Here is a 20,206-nt window from a genome sequence, read left to right on the forward strand (position 1 = left end):
ATTGTCCTCAATCCCTTAAAAATTACATACAAAGGGACAGTCTCATTGACCGTCTTTTAATTCTAAATATCAAAAAGGCCTGGTGTCTGTCAGAGAGTGGGGTATTCTAAAACAAACTTTCACATTGTGGCTGGCCAAACTTTGTCCCCAGTCAAATACGGACCAGCAAGACTGAGTTGCTGGTCCATGTGTGGAAAATGAAGTGAATTTTTAACCTGGTTTTGATTGAGGTGGAGTTACTGGGTAGTGTAAACGGTTAAAATGCTCGGCTGCTCACCAAAAATTTGGTGGTCTGAGTCTATCCAGAGGCATCTTGGAAGAAAGGCCTGGCAATCTACTTCTGTAATTGAAAACCCTATGGAGCACAGTTCTACTCTGACACACATGGGGTCACCATGAGTAGTCAAGCTGACTCTCCAGCAACTGGTTTTTGGTTGATTCAGACAAATTCTCCTGTGGCTATTTTGTTTCAGAATGGTACAAATATTGAGAATTTGTGTTGATCTTCCAGACCATGAGCACATGAGTACGGGTTGGCTAAATTACACATTTAATTATACTTATAATGCTAAACCAAAACCAAACCCACCGCCATCGAGTTGACTCCAACTCATAGTGACCCTCACAGGACAGAGTGGAACTGCCCTAGAGGGTTTCCAAGGCTGTAAATCTTCAGAGCGGCTGATGGGTTTGAACTGTGGACCTTTTGGTTAGAAGTTGAATGCTTAACCACTGTACCACCGGGGCTCCTAATCCTTTTCTATAGCTTGTTCTAAATCTAGCCAGAATGCTCCCTTGCCCCTGAAGAACCGTTTGTCCTTTAGCTTATTGGCTTCTTAAGTTTCTTCTGTTAATTTTTGTTTACACTTGTTTGTTCATTTTTAAAAGAGTTGTTAGGTTATCAAAGGCTTGGGAAATGATGCAGATACAACTGGGATTCCAAACAGCTCAAAATAGTAACACTGGGGGATAGTCATTTAAAAAGAACGTCTCCTCCGTTAATGAGGCGATCAAGAACATAAAACACATCATTACATTATGTAAATTATGATATTCCATAGTATGCTGAGAAAAACTGAAGAGTTCGAATAACATGATGCCACGAGTTATATATTTTCTGTATCCAAAAGATTAGCCATAATGAGTGTCTAGTTAGAAAACTATCCTATTTGGTCATGATTTTTTATTTTACTATTAAAGTCGTATCTACAAAATACAAACATTTTAAGCCCTGAAGAACACCCTTCGATAAATGTTTTAGTTTGACCTGAAACCAGTAATCTTTGAGAGCAAGCTTCAAATCCAGACACAAGAAGATAGTCATAAGATCAGCCTCATAGATGAAAAGCAAAGGAAAATTCATCATGGTATCTATTTATAGTCAAAAATGAAAACATTGAAATACATAAAATTTTATGCATTAAAAATTCATAAACACTTAAGCTCTCTTTCTAAGGGAGCTATAAAAAAAGAAAGAGAGATTACCATAATTATGGTTGTGGCATATACTGTCAATTACTTACCCAACTGTTATTTTCACTTTTGCTTAGATAAGAAAACACCAATTTTGTGCAGGTACCTGGTGAGTATGGGATTCAGGGGAAGCTGAACTGTACCCCTGTGAGTGACTCTTAGTTACTCTAAGCCAATCATGAAAGTTTCTGTTTCATGTCTGTGATTAGGAATGGGTACATGACACAATCTTAGTCGACAAGGGAAACTCTCTTGGGGGTTATTTTGGAGGGCTTTCCTCAATCCCAAAATGGATCAAGAGGTAGAGACATTCCCTTTTGTACCTTTGAATGGTTTTATGTAAGGTTACAATGCACGGAGATATGGCATCCATTTTGTGACCATGAGTTCACAGACTGGGAATGAAAGGCCACCAACTGAAATGGCACAGTGGAAATTCTGAAAGGACCTGAATCCTTGATGAGGTTGTTGTGCCGCTAAATTAACCATTCCTAGAACTGCCATATTTCTGAACTTCCAGTAATATGACTTACTAAATATTATGACTGACTAGCCAGTTTTGGAGCCCTGGTGGTACAGTGGTTAAGTGTTCAGCTAACCAAAAGGTCAGCAGTTCAAATCCACCAGCTGCTCCTTGGAAACTCTATGGGGCAGTTCTACTCTGTCCTACAGGATAGCTATGAGTTGGAATCGACTTAGCAGCAATGGATTGGCTTAAGCCAGTTTTAATTAAGTTTTCTGTAAAATTGCAGCTGAATGCACCCTGGCTGTGAAAGTGGTCAAAAGTTATTAGTTCTTCAACACCCATGGAAGCAGCAGTCAAGAAATCAAATGATGTACCGTGTCAGACAAATCTGCTGCCAAAGACCTTTTTAAAGTGATCAAAAGCAAAGATGTCACTTTGAGGACTAAGGTGTGCCTGACCCAAGTCATGACATTTTCAAACACCTCATATAAGGTTACTATGAGTCGGAATCGACTCAACGGCAATGGGTTTATTTTATTCCATATGCATGTGAAAGCTAGACAATGAATAAGAAAGACTAAAGAATTGATGCATTTGAATTATGGTGTTGGCAAAGAATACTGAATATACCATGGCCTGCCAGAAGAACAAACAAATCTGTCTTGGAAGAAGTACAGCCAAAGTGCTCCTTGTAAGCTAGGATGGCGAGAGTTCATCTCAACTACTTTGGACATGTTATCAGGAGGGACAAGTTCCTAGAGAAAGACATCATGTTCAGCAAGGTAGAGTCAGCAAAAAAGAAGACCCTCAATGAGATGGACTGACACAGTGGCTGCAACAATGGGCTCAAACATAGCAACCATTGTGAGGATGGTGCAGGATCGGGCTGTGTCTGTTCTGTTGTATGTAGGGTCACTATGAGTCCGAACTGACTTGATGACACCTAACAACAACAACAACAATGTGTAGTTATGTCTAATGCAGACATTTGAGGGTGCTTCTACACTTAATAAAATTCATTTGAATCGTAAAAATCATTGTCAGGGTTATTTATACTAAGAGTTCTTTAATTTAAACATCTGTAATTGTGTTTTACCTATGAATAAAATAGTTGGCATTACTAGATGAAAAATAAAAATAAAGCAAAACAAACCTCGTGTGAAAACAACAATATTTCCCAAGGATTTTTTTTTTTTGAAGAAATACAAACACCAGCTAATGAGATATTAACCACAAACAATTTTTATTATGTCAGTGTACAAAATACTGACAAATTTGAATTCAGACAGCATAGACTGAAAATGCATGTTTCTTAGTATATCACCTGGGCCTGATTATTTTAAGGTGTTTCTTAAATTTCAGTGGAACCTGGGTCTTTTGCTCCAAACACTGAACATTTTAAAGAGAGCACTCCAACCTAAATGGAAAGTATCGCAATTTCTGAAATAATGTAAAATTCGTTCTACTTTACTAATGCATAATCAACCTAGGAGAATGGCTAACAATATTTAAATTGTATATTTATATGAGAAACATTAAAATTGGTAGATTTCAATAATTATTAATTCTTGGATTTTCATTACTGCTTGAGAATCTATAGTGCCATCCCTGAAAACTACAGGAATCAAAAATTTTAAATAAATGTCTTGTCTGTACAATAAATCTGAAGGCAGAAGGGCAGAAATAACCAGAAAAATACATTTAGAATTAGCTAGATGAAGTCTATAAGAAATAAATTGCTGGATGGAATATACAATGAAATAAAAATGAACACTTTTGAGCCTCGTGGGCTTAATAAAGGACTTCATGGAATGGCAGTATCTTTTAGAGTAGACGTTTTCAACTTCAGATAGAAAGAAAACTGAAAAGAACCTTTTTCTCAAGCAGAAAAACAGTCTGTGATGAATCAAAATGGATGGACTGTTCTAAAATTGGGATGTTGTTTGCTAACTCAAAAGTATTCGATTTACAGATAGATACTCAGTTCATTCAAAGGTAATACTCATGAAGCCATTCATTGATTAGTTACCAATGAGCATAATTTTAAAGTGGAGTTTCACTAAATTATTGTTATTGAAAAAATATACATTTGCTATTTTATGGTTTATGAGACTATTTCGTTGGCTTAAATTCAGAACGGTTTTGATAAAGGGGTACCCTCTGCTGGACAGAGTCTGCCATTACAACAATCAGATATTTGGAGCCGACAAGGCTTGGTTAGTCTCTCTCCAATCTCCATTCTGTATGCTGCAATCACCTTCGAGGTTCAGAGAACATTTTAAAAATACCTATGCCTGAGCTCCACACTAGACCAACTGAAACCAAATCTCGGTAGGTCAGGTCTGTGAATTTACAGTTTTTAAAATCTCACCAGTTGACAGATAAATGCTTAAAGAAATATTGCAATAAAGATTTTTACCATCATTGAGAAAGATCATGAGTTTGCTATGTGAGAAGTGATCTGAGAAGACTGTGCTAGGTACTTACGTGAACCAGGAAGGTTTTACTCATATTGACTAGAAATAAAACAAAATTATTGTGTATCATCATTCAATTCCGTTTACCTTGGGCTTTTCTTCCAGGATCTGCTGACGTATCTCCTTGTGTTTCTCTACAAGTTTTTCTTGCCGTTTACTTTGTGCCTCTTCTAACTATAAAAAAAATAAAATAAAAGGAAAAGAGTCATCATCTAAACATTCAAGCATGAATTTTCAAAACAAATTGGAAGTTTTTCAGATCTATGGTATTTTTTACACTTAATTATTTCAAACCCTGGTTAAGAACTATCCTTATAAGTATAGGAGGCTACTGATACATATTGAAGCTTGGTGAGTAGTACCCGAGGGGTGGGAGCGTGGTCAATGGAATATATTACTTTTCCATTTTTGTAAATGTCTGAAAATTTCCATAATACCAAATTAAAAGAAAAAAAGGATTGCCTTTGGAGGTTGCCATTTTCTATCATTGATGACAACTAAAGGTTTTTCTGGAAGACTTCCATATTACGTCATGTTCCTGGGCTCCTGACTTTGGAAATTAATCTTGACTATCTGTCTTTAATTGAACCCTTTTATATGGTGGTTTGCAATGAAACCAGCAGACACATTTATTATGGAGTAGCTGCTCTGCAAGCAGCTCTGCCAGGTGCTGGAGCAAAGATACACAGGCGGGCTTGACATTGCCTTCCCGAAGCTCCCAACGCCCTCCTCAAACATCCACCCAGAGTCTGCAAAGGAGGGAGGTTCACCGACGTACCCTCTTGATGTACTGCACCACCTCTTGGATGTATGACCGGATCATCTCCGTCTTCTCCCTAAAAGCACAGGAAGAAGAGATCATGACAGGAGCTCACCCAGGAAATCTCAGACCTTCAGACAGAAGTTTGCAGATGTTCTTATTACTGCTGCAAGTGAGATGCAATCTCCAGCTCTGGACAAAGGTCGGTTTCCCCCGCAGGCGTGAGCCCTGTTTTCACGAAATGCAGGAAAGTCCTCTGACAACATTTGAGGTGAAGGTTTGGCCTTTCCCGAGGGGAACCTCTTTACTCAGTCTTCATTAAAAGGCCCTGGGTGAGCCTCAATCCTTTCTGAACTGCCCTTTGTTTGACGGTTCACTGTTAAAAACCTTACAAAGGGATCTTTTAAAAGGTTAATTTTTAGAGTTAGAAAGGTCTGTGTGTGGTTAGGAACTTGTTACTCTGATACAGAATAAAACAGTCTCCAGGTAAAAGGGGGAAGGTGGGCTTTCTTTTCACTTACTCTTCCATCTGGCTTTTGTCTTTGGATTTGGCTTCTGTTATCTTTTCTTGCCTCTTTTTATCCATTTTCTTCTTTAATTCCTTCTTCTCTCTAAAGCCAAAATGGAAGTAAAAGGAGCAAAATGGCAAATCAAATGGTGATTTGTATTTCCTAAGAATTTAATAAATTTATATCTACAAACTGTCATGGGAAGGAAAGCTTACTTCTCACAGATCTCTTTGAGCTTCTTCAACTGGTTGTTCTGACACTCTTCTGCCACACCCATCAACTTCTGAATAAGCTGAGGAAAGAAAACGCCAGTGTGCTGTTTTACATCGTTACAAACACAGCACCCTTTCCCCAAACAACAGTACCGTGCTGAGGAAATCTGGGATGTTCACAAACAGCTGAAATTGCTGACCATCTAATATTGTTAGTGAGGACATTATTTGAAATCACCACATTATCTAAGCCTACAAGTTTTAATATGAAATTCTTATTATCTCTTTTTAATTACACAGAATTCATTAGATTATTATGCTGGTTACCGAAGCATGGCTCAGTGCAAAAACAATTTAGTGTTTTTGGCTCAGGTTCCAATCTCTACTCTATGACTTATTAAATATGTGTGATTTTGGGTAAAGGGCCTACATTTTCCGAACCTACATTTTCTTCAGGATAGGAGGAAGACTCATTAACAACCTGCAATATGCAGATGACACAACCTTGCTTACTGAAAGTGAAGAGGACTTGAAGCACTTACTGATGAAGATTAAAGACCACAGACTTCAGTATGGACTACGCCTCAACATAAAGAAAACAAAAATCCTCACAACTGGACCAATAAGCAATATCATGATAAACGGAGAAGATATTACAATCGTTGAGGATTTCATTTTACTTGGATCCATAATCAACATCCATGGAAGCCGCAGTCAAGAAATCAAAAGATGCATTGCATTGGGCAAATCTGCTGCAAAAGACCTCTTCAAAGTGCTGAAAAGCAAAGATGTCACCTTGAAGACTAAGGTGCCCCTGACCCAAGCCATGGTGTTTGCAGTCACCTGGTATGCATGTGAAAGCTGGACAATGAATAAAGAAGTCTGAAGAAGAATAATGCCTTTGAATTATGGTGCTGTCAAAGAATACTGAATATACCACGGTCTGCCAAAGAACAAACAAATCTGTTTTGAAAGAAATACAGGCAGAATGTTCCTTAGAAGCAAGGATGGCGAGACTACGTTTCACATACTTCGAACATGTTATTAGGAAGGATCAGTCCTTGGAGAAGGAAATCACGCTTGGTACGGTAGAGGGTCAGCGAAAAACAGGAAGACCTTGAACAAGATGGATTGATACAGTGGCTGCAGTAATGGGCTCAAACATAGCAATGATTGTGAGGATGGCATGGGACCGGGCACTGTTTCATTCTGTTGTACACAGGGTCACTATGAGTTGAAATCGACTTGAGGGCACCTAATGACAACAATAACATTTTCTTCGCTGTAAAGGAGATTATCAATGTTTTTATCTTTTGGAGCAAAGTCCCTGGGTGGGGCAAATGGTTAAGCACTTGTCTGCTAACTGAAAGCTTGGCTGTTAAGCCCATCCAGGGGAATCTCGGAAGAAAGGCTTGCAATCTGCTTCCAAACGATCACAACCATGAAAACCCTGTGGAGCACATTCTACCTTGCAACACATGGGGTCACCATGATTTGGAATTGACTTGACAGCCCTATGAGGTCAGCGCGGTTACCTTGATTTTATATACGAAGGAACTGAGATACAGGGAGTTTATAAGTTGGAACCAACTCAATGGCATCTAACAACAACAACAAAAAAGGCAGAGCACACCCACTTTTGGTGTATTTATGAGCAGACAAACTCTACTCAAAGAGCCATCTGATCATGTTATTAGCCACAAAACTCACTGAAAGCAAACTGTCCATTAACAGTAGCACAGAAGAAAAGACTAGTTTAGAATCCTAGGAAATAAACAAAGAAGGTACGTGATAAACTGAACTGTAATAAACAAAATTCAACTTGTAGTACATATTTTTTTTTTTTCTGCCTCAAAGGAATAGATACATCTAAATTATTCTGTTTATTTGTTTACCACTCATGACGACTCTTCCAGTTAAATGTTCCAAACCTTTTAAGGAGTAAAAATAAAAAGCTCTGGGGAGTATAATTTCATGCTTGTTCATGATTCCATGCTAAGTTTCACTTGGTTCAGTTATTTGAGGGTGAGAAAAATGGTTTCTGTGGAAAAGAATTCCTTAACTCTAACTCAAAAGGGATAAAAAATATGTGGACAGAAATTGGCATGTGTGGAGTCTCTTCTAAGAAGTATAATTTTGGGAAATGTGCAAAAAGCCTAGTATAGAATGTTCACACTTTCTTTAGGAGTAACTCATCTTCCTTTCCCTTTTACTAATACCTTGAGAGGTTATTTCCTTTTCTGCTAGTGAAAGCATCCACTCTGGGTTTTTACTATAAACTGTTTGTCTTCTACAAAGAGGTAATTTATGATGCTCTTGAACTAAGTAGTGATCTGTAGGCCAAACAAATTACTGACAATTTCAAAGTAAGGTGAATATTTACACTGGGGTGTATCCTGGTCATTCAAGTTGAGAAATACTCATTCGTTTGTTCAGCTAATATTTATCGAGCACCTATGAAGTACCAGGTACTGTGCTGATATTGATGGTTCAACTGTGAGCAGATCTAGACAGCTGATACTCCACTGAAAAGAAGGAAGTAAATGTCTTGGACTAAAATGGCAACCATCTTGATCATTCTCTGAGATAATCTATCATACTTAAATTGTTTTTTAATTTTCCTATGTAATTTATAGAATTTATAGCTGCCGACTTGATTCTAAATGCTCAAATTATTCTTGAAAAAAATGTCTCTCCTGCTGGGCATTATGGATTGAATTGTGTCCCCCAAAATATGTGTTATAAATCTTAACCCTTACACCTGTGGTTATCATCCCATTTGGGAATAGGTTTTCTTTGTTATTTTAACGCAGCAGTGTAAATGTAACATGTGCCTTGAATCAATCTCTTTTGAGATGTAAAAGGAGCAGATTAAGCAGCCGTGGTGGGGGATGACAGACGCCATGTCATATGAAGATGACCAAAGAGCCAAGGAATAGAAGCTGAAGAGATCAGACCCTTCCCCCAGAGCCAACAGAGAGAGAAAGCCTTCCCCTAGAGCCAGTGCCCTGTTTTCAGACTTCTAGCCTCCTAAACTGTGAAAAAATAAATTTCTGTTTGTTAAAGTCACCCACTCGTGGTATTTCTGCTATAGCAGCACTAGATAACTTAGGCACTGGGCAAAGAGAGAAATGAAAGAAAGGGAAAATCTGACTGAGTCTCTTGATACAATTTATAGTATTTTAAATTATTTTTCACTTTCAAATTATGCCAAAGTAAATGCCAGCTTTGTAGCCTGCTCAAAGAGGTAAATGGGTGAATGTAATATGCTCCTTTGAATGATATTTCTGGTATTTCTTTATGAGGTTATCAACTAGAAATATTTTAAAGCTTTAAAAAAAAATCAAGTAAATTGGTAAAAGGAGCTCTAGTTTAGGTGGTATTCACCTAGATGATGCTTGGGTTGTATCATCTCCATTCTCTGGGCCTCCTTTCCTTACCTGTATAATATAGAGACTAAATTACCTCTGAAGTTCCTTTGATAAATTGTGAAATTATATTATTCTATAATTAAGTGTTTTTTTAATTTAATAATGAGTAAAGAGTACTCATAAAATAATTAAAAAGTATGGATTCATGGCCAGGAAATAGTAAGTTATCTTACTTTTGTAACAGAAGTTGCATTTGATGGTTCATATGGAAACCCTGGTGGCATAGTGGTTAAGTGCTACGGCTGCTAACCAAAAAGGCAGCAGTTCGAATCCACCAGGCACTCCTTGGAAACCCTATGGGGCAGTTCTACTCTGTCCTATAGGGTTGCTATGAGTTGGAATTGACTTGACAGCAGTGGGGTTTATACAGCTTTTTGTAAGAATTTAAATAGATCAAAGAATTTATTATCCTTTTATAATTTTAAATGCTAATGAGGGTGCTTGCAAGAGTTATTGAAAAGCAGGTGTAGTCTCACAAATGATGCAACTATGGATTTCTTGATTAAAAGAAAAGACAATGAGAGAATATTTGCATCTGATCAGTTAGTTGAGATCATTATACCTGATTAAACAAAATTAAACAAAAAAAACCTAAATCACTAAAATTTTAGAATAAACTTCCATGATTCTAAAAAGTGTCAAGGTCACTTAATTTACAGTAAATGAAATAAGTAAGCATTTCTTACAACTTAGACATAGTAATAATGCTCAACATGGAGGTAGTGGAGGAAGGCAGGGATAACGCACAACATGGAGATTTTTAAATAATTAGCAAAAGAGACCTGACTTAAAAAGGACATGTTTTGGCCTATGGTTTGCAACTAAACTGGGACAAAAAAACCAAGGTAATATAAATCATGAGTATAATGGCTCCAGTCCATTTGGAAGCTAGTCTGAGAAGAGCTGCCCATGAAGATAAATACCATTCCATGTCAACTACTTTTTCTCTTATGCATAATATATCATTTCAGTATCCCTCACTTACCAGATGGAATGCAATAAGTCATGTAATTCCAGAGGACACAAACTAATCAGACTTGTGGATTCCATTTTGGAAGTTTCCTTCAGACAGAATCTCTTCCGTTCTCTAAATTTCTTTAAGTTGACACAAGTCAATGCTTCTCCTTGCTATGCCTTTGGGTAGGGTTCTGTTTACTGACATTTTTTTCTTAATCTTTTCCAACTAGTCATCAGTAAGTATCATAAAATATATTAAGGTAATATATTTTATGCACAAAAAAGAGGAAACAAAAGAAGTCTTTTGCTTTAAAGTGAAATCCCTAATTATTATTTCAAGGTATCTGAGAATTTGAGCACCACTGCATTCTATAATTTGAAGACAGACAAATGAGGAAACTGTAGCTCAGACTGGTTACACAGCTGTTCAGTGGGGAAGCAGTGGCCTGAACTGAAGACCTTTGAGTCTACCCACATCCTGATTTCATTCATGGCTGATCAGTATTTGACCAGAGTTTTCATTCTGGGACATGACTTTCTATCTCCCTGGGATTGGCGATGAACTGGAAGCTCAGGTTGACAGGAGCTCACGTTGGTTTGGGGCTCAGGAAGGATTGCTGGTGGGACAGATGGGGGATTTGAAAGAAGAATATGATCTATTAAGACAGACTTAAAAGAAAGGAGAAATGAATGTGACTAGAACATGTGGGAGATTAAAAACATGAGAAAAAGGAGAAAAGGCAGGAAGAAAAGAAAATGAAAAACAAAATAAGGCCCTGAAGGTGATAAAGAGTATGGTGACGGTGAGAGAAAATGAGCAAATCTTTTCTGGAAGCCACTAAAAGGGGGAAGAAGAGAGAAGACAAAATGATGGGCCAGTCACTGCTGTGAGTGAGAAGGGACCCACCAGCATCTCCTCAGCACCTTTAACATGATGCTAGGGCTGAATACTGAGGGTGGCTTAGTGGTAACTCCCGAGAATTTTTATCATTTACTAAAGTCACTGGTAAAACTAAAACCTATCTTAATGTGTAGACAAATGCAGGTACCACCTATGGCAGTTGAGGAAAAGCAGACAAACAAGTTAGAAGAGATTCCCCAACCCTGTAGTTTTTCCCTGCAGCAGGGGTCCTTAACTGAGATCCCAAGACCTCTAAACTTTCCATGGAGAGATCTCCAGGAGCACATGAACTTGAATGGGGTGGAGGAACCTACATCTTTATCTTCTCTCACCTCTCTCTGAAAATAAGCCTATTATGAACAAAAAACCAAAAATCAAACCCATTGCCATAGAGTCAATTCCGACTCAGAGCAACCATTTAGGACAGGGCAGAACTGCCCCAGAGGGTTTCCAAGGAGCACCTGGTGGATTTGAACTGCTGACCTTTTTTGGTTAGGAGCTGTAGCTCTTAACCACTATGCCTCTAGGGTTTCCCTATTACGAATATAGGCAGGAAATCACAAGAGTGGTTTCCACAGGACCTGTGACTTTGTCACCAGTAGATATACATCTATCTTGATGACAAAGCAATGAGTAATGGAAAGCTCAGTGTATTTCCCATTTCAATTAAAAGGAGTTTTAGGCTTATTCTAAAGCACAATTTGAACAAAGACAAGGATTGATAGGTTCTAAAACTGCGCTTCTTCAACTTCAACATGACAAGTCATGCTGGCGTCCTATTAAAATGTAGATTCTCATGCTGCAGGTTTGGGGTGATACCTGAAATTCTGCATCCCTAACAAGATACCAGGTGGTGGTGATGCTCTGAATTTGGGGACCATACTTTGAGTGACTGGCTGTAGAACCATCTGAGAAATCAGACTGTACAGCTCCTTGTTTGGACAGATAAAAAAAACTCATCAGAGCTATGGAGTCTATGAAGCTTGGTGTAAGTTTTATATTTCTTATGAGAATTACTTACAAATTGTTCCCATATCTGTTCTTTCATATCAATTTGCCAAATCTTTATTATCGCATTGTTCAAGTGGTATTATAACCATTCGTTGCTCACTGAGTGTGGTGATCACATCTTATTTACCTTTTTCCCATTGTGTCTATCAGAACATTTTGCAAATATTAAGTTTTTGATAAACATTTGACAGGGAGCTCATGGATGCTGAGTTTCTTTCTTGATCCTTGAACTGTAGGCACCAACATTTGCAATGTATGATCCTTAACCAAAGCACGCTTCTATTTAATCCTCAAAACCATTTTTGGGAGATGACGTATCTTTTGCTTAATTTTCCTCATCATCCAAATGCTTCTTCTTACCTAGTGCCTACTCACTTCTTAATTACACTTCTGCTTGTCTAATCTAGCCAGGGCAGCCTGTTGACTATTCAGAACCATAACCAAAGGTATGACTGACATTTCTGGGTGCCTTTCCATCAAAAGATTTCCTGGCATTACGAATGGGGTTGATAGGATGTACTGGTACACATGTCTCAGCGGAAGGCATGTATTTTAAATTGTGGTTCTCCTAAAATGGCCAGAAAATAAACTGTGTGTGCTTCTCAATCCAAGGCATTTGGGCCTTAGCCTTCTTAACAAAGGTCCATGTAAGTGTGCTCAAAGGGCATTAGAGTTTTACTGAACTCAAATCCACAATCAGAGTAGAGAAAAGTTAAGTAGTTTAGGCTGAAAGGGCCAGGCTGGCACGCACATGTATTCATGTTTTCCCGAAAACTCTTCAAAGCTTTTATAAAAAATACACACATTCCTTCTTAGGGAGGAGGGAGCTGAAGGACATATTCTGGGATTGCTATCTCCAGCAGGATTTCCATCACCTCCCTTGCTCCAGCAGACCCGCGACTGGGATCTTCCCATCTGCAAGCTCAGCTTGGTCTTCTCCAGTTCCCAACCAATCTCTTCCTCCAAGAGAAAAGCCATTAAGCAGCTTTCCACACCCTTATCCATTGGGATTCAATATGGTACCATGCTCGGGTATCTTTCCTGGGACCTTGAGATTCTGGAGCTCTTTTCTTGATATCTGCACTCCATTTCCCCAGTCCGGGTCCCCTTCTACCTAAGAGGCCTTTCTGGGATGTCTGGGCTTCTGTTTTCATCTGTGCTCTGAATTCTTGTTTCAGGAATCTCCTGTTCGTATTGGGCTTTCCTCTTACCCTGCTACGTCTCTTCTGAATTGGCAGGTCTCTTTTGTTGAATGTTGTCTTGCCCGCAGTTTGGGGCTCTGTGGAAACTCCAGGTGATTATGCATGGATTGTCTAGACTTCTAAGTAACATCCACCTTGTTAGTAAACGTCAGTCATCTGCTGGAAGATATCACAACTCTTTAACCCATTGGGATATTTGACTGAACTATGCTTTGGGACTTCCCTTTTCAGGGGTGACACTAATTTACCACATATTGGATAGCACCATTCCAGAGCTGTCTTTGTAAAAATAACTTCAGATCATGCCAGTCCTCTGCTTTAAAGCCTCCTACAGCTGCTGCCTCACTCCAAGTAAAATACAAAGGTCTTATAAATGCCTACGATACCCTAAGAGATCTGTTCCCCACAAGAGTCCCATTTCTCTGATCTAATACCCTACATTCCTCCTCAGAGTATCCTGCTGCTCCTCCAACGCATGATGCCTGTTGAGTAGGAGGCTCTTAAAAAACATAGTTACCAATGACAAAGATGAGCCCTTCCAGAATATTCTACGGGAAGTGATGGAGATGGATGAAGAAAGTAGTAAATTCCTGTGTGGAAGAAATCTTTATAAATGGGATTTTAGTACCTCTATATAATGTAAATATAATTATTGCCAACTTACATAATGATCATTGTAAAGCACAGGTTGAAATTCTAGTGCCTTATGAGTCAGATTTGCTTATCCTTTGTCCAGTTTTGCTATTAAGCATATTTTGCTAAAAACCATTGCAAATGGGCAGTCCATGGTTCCCCCAAAAGCAAGGATTTGAGAACAAGTAGATTATTTGGGAGGAGATCCCAGGAAACACTGGTATGCGAGTGGAGAAGTGAGACAGGGAAGGGAAGGAAGTCAATAAAGGAAACATTACCAAGCCAATTCCTTCTGTGGGCACCTGCAACTTAATTCCACTGGGAAAGTCTGGGGAACAGTGTTCAATGTGCTCTTCGGAGCTATCCCAGAGGGGTGAGGAAGATGGGGTATTTAAATAACAGATCCAGTTAGCACATATGAGGTTTGCTTTCCAAATGTGTGAATTCCCAGGAACTTAAACGATGGCACTAGTTTTTTGTTTTTTTTTTTTCTAGCCTGCCCTGAGTAGGCAGAGCAAGTCTTCAGCAAACAGACACAGCTGGTGGTAGCTGGAATTCAGACCAGTTACAGTAAGTTGGAAGTCAGACTCAGATATAGTAAGGTTTGAATGATGGTGCCCTGGTGACACAGTGGTTAAGCACTCATCTGCTAACAGAAAGGTTTGTGGTCCCAATCCACAAGCCACTCTGCAGGAGAAAGATATGGAGGTCCACTTCCATAAAGATTATAGTCTTGGAAACCCTATAGGGCAGTTCTACTCTGTCCTATAGGGTTGCTATGAGTCGGAATTGACTTGACAGCAATGGGTTTGGTTTTTGGTCTATTTAATAGATATATATTTAATAGACATATAAATTTAAATTGTTGCTGTTGTTGATAGGTGCCATTGAGTCAGTTCCGACTCATAGTGAGCCTATGTATAACAGAACAAAACACTGCCTGGTCCTGTGCCATCCTTACAATTGTTGCTATGCTTGAGCCCATCATTGCAGCCACTGTGTCAATCCATCTTGTTGAGGGTCCTCCTCTCTTTCACTGACCCTTTACTTTACCAAGCATGATGTCCTTTTCCAGAGACTGGTCCCTCCTGATAATATGTCCAAAGTACATGTGATGGTTAGGGTTGTGTGTGTGATGGTTAGGGTTGTGTGACAGCTTAAATGGAGACGGGGCAGGTCTGGCTAGCAATAACTTGGGACTCAATATAGGGTACATGGTGTCCACCACACTAATATTATGAGCCCACTATTCTGACACCTTTAACAAGCTTCTCTCTAATCCAGTCTAGGCCATGACTATCAGTGGTTTGGCAGTTGTGATGTAGTTTGGCAGCTATGTAATGATGTAATCACCTCCATAATGAGATCTGATCGAAGGCGATCACCTCCGTGATGGGATCTACTGTGAGTAGCCAATCAGCTGAAAGGGATTTCCTTGCGGGTATGGCCTGTATCCAGTATAGGTGGGCTTTCTGGCAAAGTTTACCTGCTAATTTTGGGTTTGCCAGCCCCTGCAACTACATGATTCAGGAGAAGCCTCCAGCCTAACCCACAGTTCTGCGACTTTCTAGCCCCTAAACTGCATGAGCCATTTTTTGATATAAATCTCTGCCTAAATATATTTATAGGCTCCACTGGTTTTGCTTCTCTAGAAAACCCAGACTAAGACAGTACTTGAGACAAAGTCTTGCTATCCTCTCTTCTAAGAAGTATTCTGGCTCTACTTCTTCCAAGACAGATTTGTTTGTTCTTCTGGCAGTCCATGTTTGCTCTTCTAGCGTTCAATATTCTTTGCCAACACCATAATTCAACATCAGTCCTTCAGTTTTCCTTATTTATTGTCTAGCTTTCACATGCATATGAGGCAACTGAAAATACCATGGCTTGACTCAGGTGCACATCAGTCCTCAAAGTGACTTCTTTGCTTTTTAACACTTTAAAGAGGTCTTTTGTAGCAGATTTGCCCAATGTGACATGTTGTTTGATTTCTTGCCACTGCTCCCATGGGTGTTGATATAAATACAAATGGATGGATAATTTTGAATTCATAAAATTTAACTATATAATATTTATATATTTTAATAATTTAAATATAATTTAAATTCTTGAGCCTCACATTTAGTTTTCATGCAGAGGTTCTCAAAGTGTGGTCCAGGGAATAGAAGCAGTGACAACACCAGCCCTGCCAGAGACCTGTTGAACTGAAAACTCTGGGTTTTGAGTCCAACAGTCTGTGTTTTAGCAAGCCTTATAGTTGATTCTGATGCACACTCAAGTTAAGAATAACTGATCTTATGGAATCTGATTTTTGGTAAGTTCTTCATGTGACTTTAATGCAGCTCCTTTGCATATTGTCATTAGGGAGCCAGTACTAGGACAACAGAACTGCACTGAATTCTCTTATATGTACAGAGTCCTCAGCAAAGACATGGACAGGTCACACAGATACCTCAAAGAGTCCATTTGCTTTGGGTCCACTACCTTAAATTCTATCAAGCTCTCTCATTTATTTTGTTTTAGATATAAGCTTGGTTTCAAGACCACTTGATTGCTAGATTTATTTAATCTTTCCACCCCCAAATATTTATTAGGTTGCTACTATGGGTCAAGGCATCAGTAACAATGGAGAGAAAGCCACCATTCATTAGAAAATATTTTTTGGAGGATAAACTGATAATTACTGGAGATGATGGTGTTTCATTTCACAGGGAGACTCAGGAATTGCACGGATAACATTACATATCGGCCATTTAGATACTGACTTTTCTAAATGCAGGAGAGTAGACTCTATGATATTTTGAGTTCTTGCAAAGGCTAGTTATACAAAAAAATGTGAAAATATATTTTCAGCATGTTCCTAATATTCTTAAACAATGATATAAGCATTTTTTTGGGGGGGGTATTGCAAACATTCCCAAGAACTATTATAACCCAAATATAAGTTAGTGAAAATAAAAGCAATACAGTGTCATTGGGATTAGAGAGAAGCTTGTTAAAGGTGTCAGAATAGTGGGCTCATAATATTAGTGTGGTGGACACCATGTACCCTATATTGAGTCCCAAGTTATTGCTAGCCAGACCTGTCCCGTCTCCATTTAAGCTCTCAAAGAGCATTGAACATTTTCTTTGGAAAAGAGGGCTCCAGCCCTGCAAACATAAATCAAGTTTCTTGGGCTTACCAGTTTAATATGTTCCCGCTTCTGGTATTTTTCACTGTAATATTGTTCTTGCCGAAGATTAAGCAGCTGCTGCTGTTGTTTGTCCTTCAAGTCTATTAACTTTTGGGTCATTTCAGCATCTAGGGCAGCAAGGTCTTGCTCAATCGTTGATGAACCATGATCAGGACTGCTGGGTTCCGATCTGCAAAGACACAGAGGTTAATTACAGAGGTTGCAGGTCTTAACAAGGTAGAGGGATTTCCATTCACTAGGGTTCCTCCTAGAGAGAGAACAGGTTTGTTAGGAAATGAATATTTTAATTAGCCACTTGTGGTAGAGGGTGCGTCCCCAAGGACAAGCTCAAACCATAGAGGGTCTCCAAACACAGAACCATGTTTAGGTATGGACTGCCAAAAGAGTGAACAAATCTGTCTGGAAGAAGTATACCCAGAATGCTCCTTAGAAGCAAGAATGGCAAGACTATGTCTCATACTTTGGACATGTTGTCAGGAGGAATCAGTCCCTGGAGAAGGACATCAGACTTGGTCAGCAAAAGAGGGAAAGACCCTCAACGAGATGGATTGACACAGTGGCTGCAACAATGGGCTCAAGAATGGCAACAATTTTGAGGATGGTGCAGGACTGGGCAGTGTTTCATTCTGTTGTGCATAGGGTCTCTATTAGTCGGAACTAACTCAACGGTACCTAATAACAACAAACACAGAAGGGGCATGGAAATTGTGTTGCCCTAAGAAAGAAGAAGGGGCAGAAAGAAAAGCCAGGAGGCTGGGAGACCTGGGGGTGGGGGTGGCGACAATGATAACTCTCACTCTGGGGGGAAAAAAAAGCAAAACAGTGTCTAATAAGGATTTTTAAGGTTTTAATGTTTTGTATTTTTTTAAACATGATTACTGCCAGCTGCAGCCCTCATGGTGCAGTGGTTAAGAGCTCGGCTGCTAACCAACAGTTCAGCAGGTTAAATCCACCAGCTGATCCTTAAGGCAGTTCTACTCTGTCGCTATAGAGTCGTTATCGACTTGATGGCAACGGGTTTTGGTACTGCCAGCTACAGTTCCTTTATAAAAATTTCAGTAAACTCCAATAGAGTGGATTCTGTTGGGGGAGTTGCAAGGTGCCTCATTTTGCACCCAGGGTGATGCAGAATGAAAACAGAGAGTATGTTCAGATGCCACGTGTAGGTTCCCAGCTGACCATTCCCTTTCTTGACAATACCTTTTAATAGCAAGAACATGTTGTTAAAATAAGGTTCTTTGGGGTTCTACCAACCCTAAATGGTACTTTCTTCAAACTGCTTAGGTTACAAGAGGAAGGAGGATGCATTTGTTCACTTTGCAAATATTTCCTGGGTTCTTACTCTGTGAAAGGTGACTTTTTTTGCATCACTCACAGTCAATCATACAGATATTTAGAAGCTTAGGACTAATGCTATCTACTCCATATTACTACACAATAGAACAGCAAACGAAATATTGAGGATAGGTTACCAAGAACGGGCTCAGTCTTTTAATTTATATGAAACCCCTCTCCAGAAAGAAGACTAAACCACCTTCTAAGATAGCCAGCACATTTTTCATGTGCAGTCAGGTGGAACTGGCAGAGAGATTAATAAGGATAATAAAAAAAATTATTATCAAGTCGATTCTGACTCATGGGACCCCAAGTGTGTCAGAGTAAAACTGTGATACACAGAGTTTTCAGTGGCTGATACTTCAAAAGTAAATCACCAGGTCTTTCTTCTGAGGTGCCTCTAGGTAGACTTGAACCTCTAACCTTTTGGTTAGCGGCAGAGCTGATTAGAAGTAAACAAAAAAAAAAAAAAACCCAAACCCATTGCTGTCGAGTCGAGGCTGACTCATAGTGACCCAACAGGACAGAGTAGAACTGCCCCACAGAGTTTCTGAGGAGCAGCTGTTGGATTCAAATTGCTGACCTTTTGGTTAGCAGCCAAGCTCCTAACCTCTGCGCCACCCTCTGCTTTCTCTGTGAATTCCGCCAGCACCAGTGATGTCACATAGAAAAGGCAATTGGTTGAAACTGATGTTAGGATCTTATTATGTTCAAGAAAGGATGCAGAATTCTCTGAAAATCAGTTTCCATTTGCATTTTTATGTGCAATGTCAAATGAGAATGAACACTGCACAAGGCTCATAGGTCCTGATATATTAGAATTACACTGCAGAGCTGAGGCAGCCATTTTGGTGGGAACACAAGGCTATTTATCAGTTCTGGAGCAGGAAGTCAGTGGGGCCAGAGCATAAACATACAGCCACCACAGTGGCAGCAGCAAGAGCAACTTTCGTTTACTGGTCACTCTACACGTGCCAGGCCCCCTGTACCTGATGCTTGGTTTTTACAACAACCCAACAAGTAGCTATCATCATCTCCAGTTACATTTGAGGAACTGGGGACTCAGTGAGACACAGCATGGAGGTGAAGCAGTGAGATTTGCCTGAAGACATACAGCTAAGGGAGAAGCAGCCAGCCAGACCCTCCACTCTTGAGAACACCACAGAATCATTGTGTGCCAGTGTCTGGACAGAAGGTATCTTTGAGTGACCTGCTCTTCACCTTCTGTGGAAGACCCAACTGAGTTGATGGATATTTAAGTAAGAAAAAAATCCAATGGCCATGATGTTATCCACTCATTACTTAGGTATTTTTAGGATTTTATTGTGTATCTATCTATAGGGTCACTATGAGTCAGAATTGATTCGATGGCATGGGCTTTTTATTTTTTTTATTGTGTATCTATTTGCACCCTGGGTAGCGCAAATGGTTAACTTGCTGGGCTGCTAACCGAAAGGTTAGGGGTTTGAGTCCACCCAGAGGTACCTCAGTAGACAGGCCTAGTGATCTACTCCCAACCCCTGAAAGCCCTACAGAGCACCGTTGTACTCTGACACACATGGGATTGTTGAGAGTTGAAATTGGCAACGGTTTATTTATTTATTTATATTGTATATCAAGAGAGATGGGATGGACAGACATCCTCCTG

At 39.4% G+C, this 20,206-nt stretch overlaps 1 protein-coding gene across 5 annotated transcripts in view; it reads right to left on the minus strand.

The window, feature by feature from the left end:
- The window catches only part of PLCB1 (phospholipase C beta 1), an 845,524-nt gene that overhangs the window by 116,550 nt on the left and 708,768 nt on the right, over window positions 1–20,206 (minus strand). For all 5 annotated transcript variants that reach the window (XM_064275782.1, XM_064275783.1, XM_064275785.1 and 2 more), the window contains exons 27-31: window positions 17,212–17,392; window positions 5,901–5,977; window positions 5,698–5,787; window positions 5,195–5,252; window positions 4,504–4,590 (exon numbers count right to left, since the gene is read on the minus strand). In XM_064275782.1, coding sequence (XP_064131852.1) covers window positions 4,504–4,590; window positions 5,195–5,252; window positions 5,698–5,787; window positions 5,901–5,977; window positions 17,212–17,392 — 493 coding nt within the window. The remainder of the gene's footprint in view (window positions 1–4,503; window positions 4,591–5,194; window positions 5,253–5,697; window positions 5,788–5,900; window positions 5,978–17,211; window positions 17,393–20,206) is intronic.

Source organism: Loxodonta africana, chromosome 24 (genome assembly GCF_030014295.1).
Source record: "Loxodonta africana isolate mLoxAfr1 chromosome 24, mLoxAfr1.hap2, whole genome shotgun sequence".
NCBI lineage: Eukaryota > Metazoa > Chordata > Mammalia > Proboscidea > Elephantidae > Loxodonta > Loxodonta africana.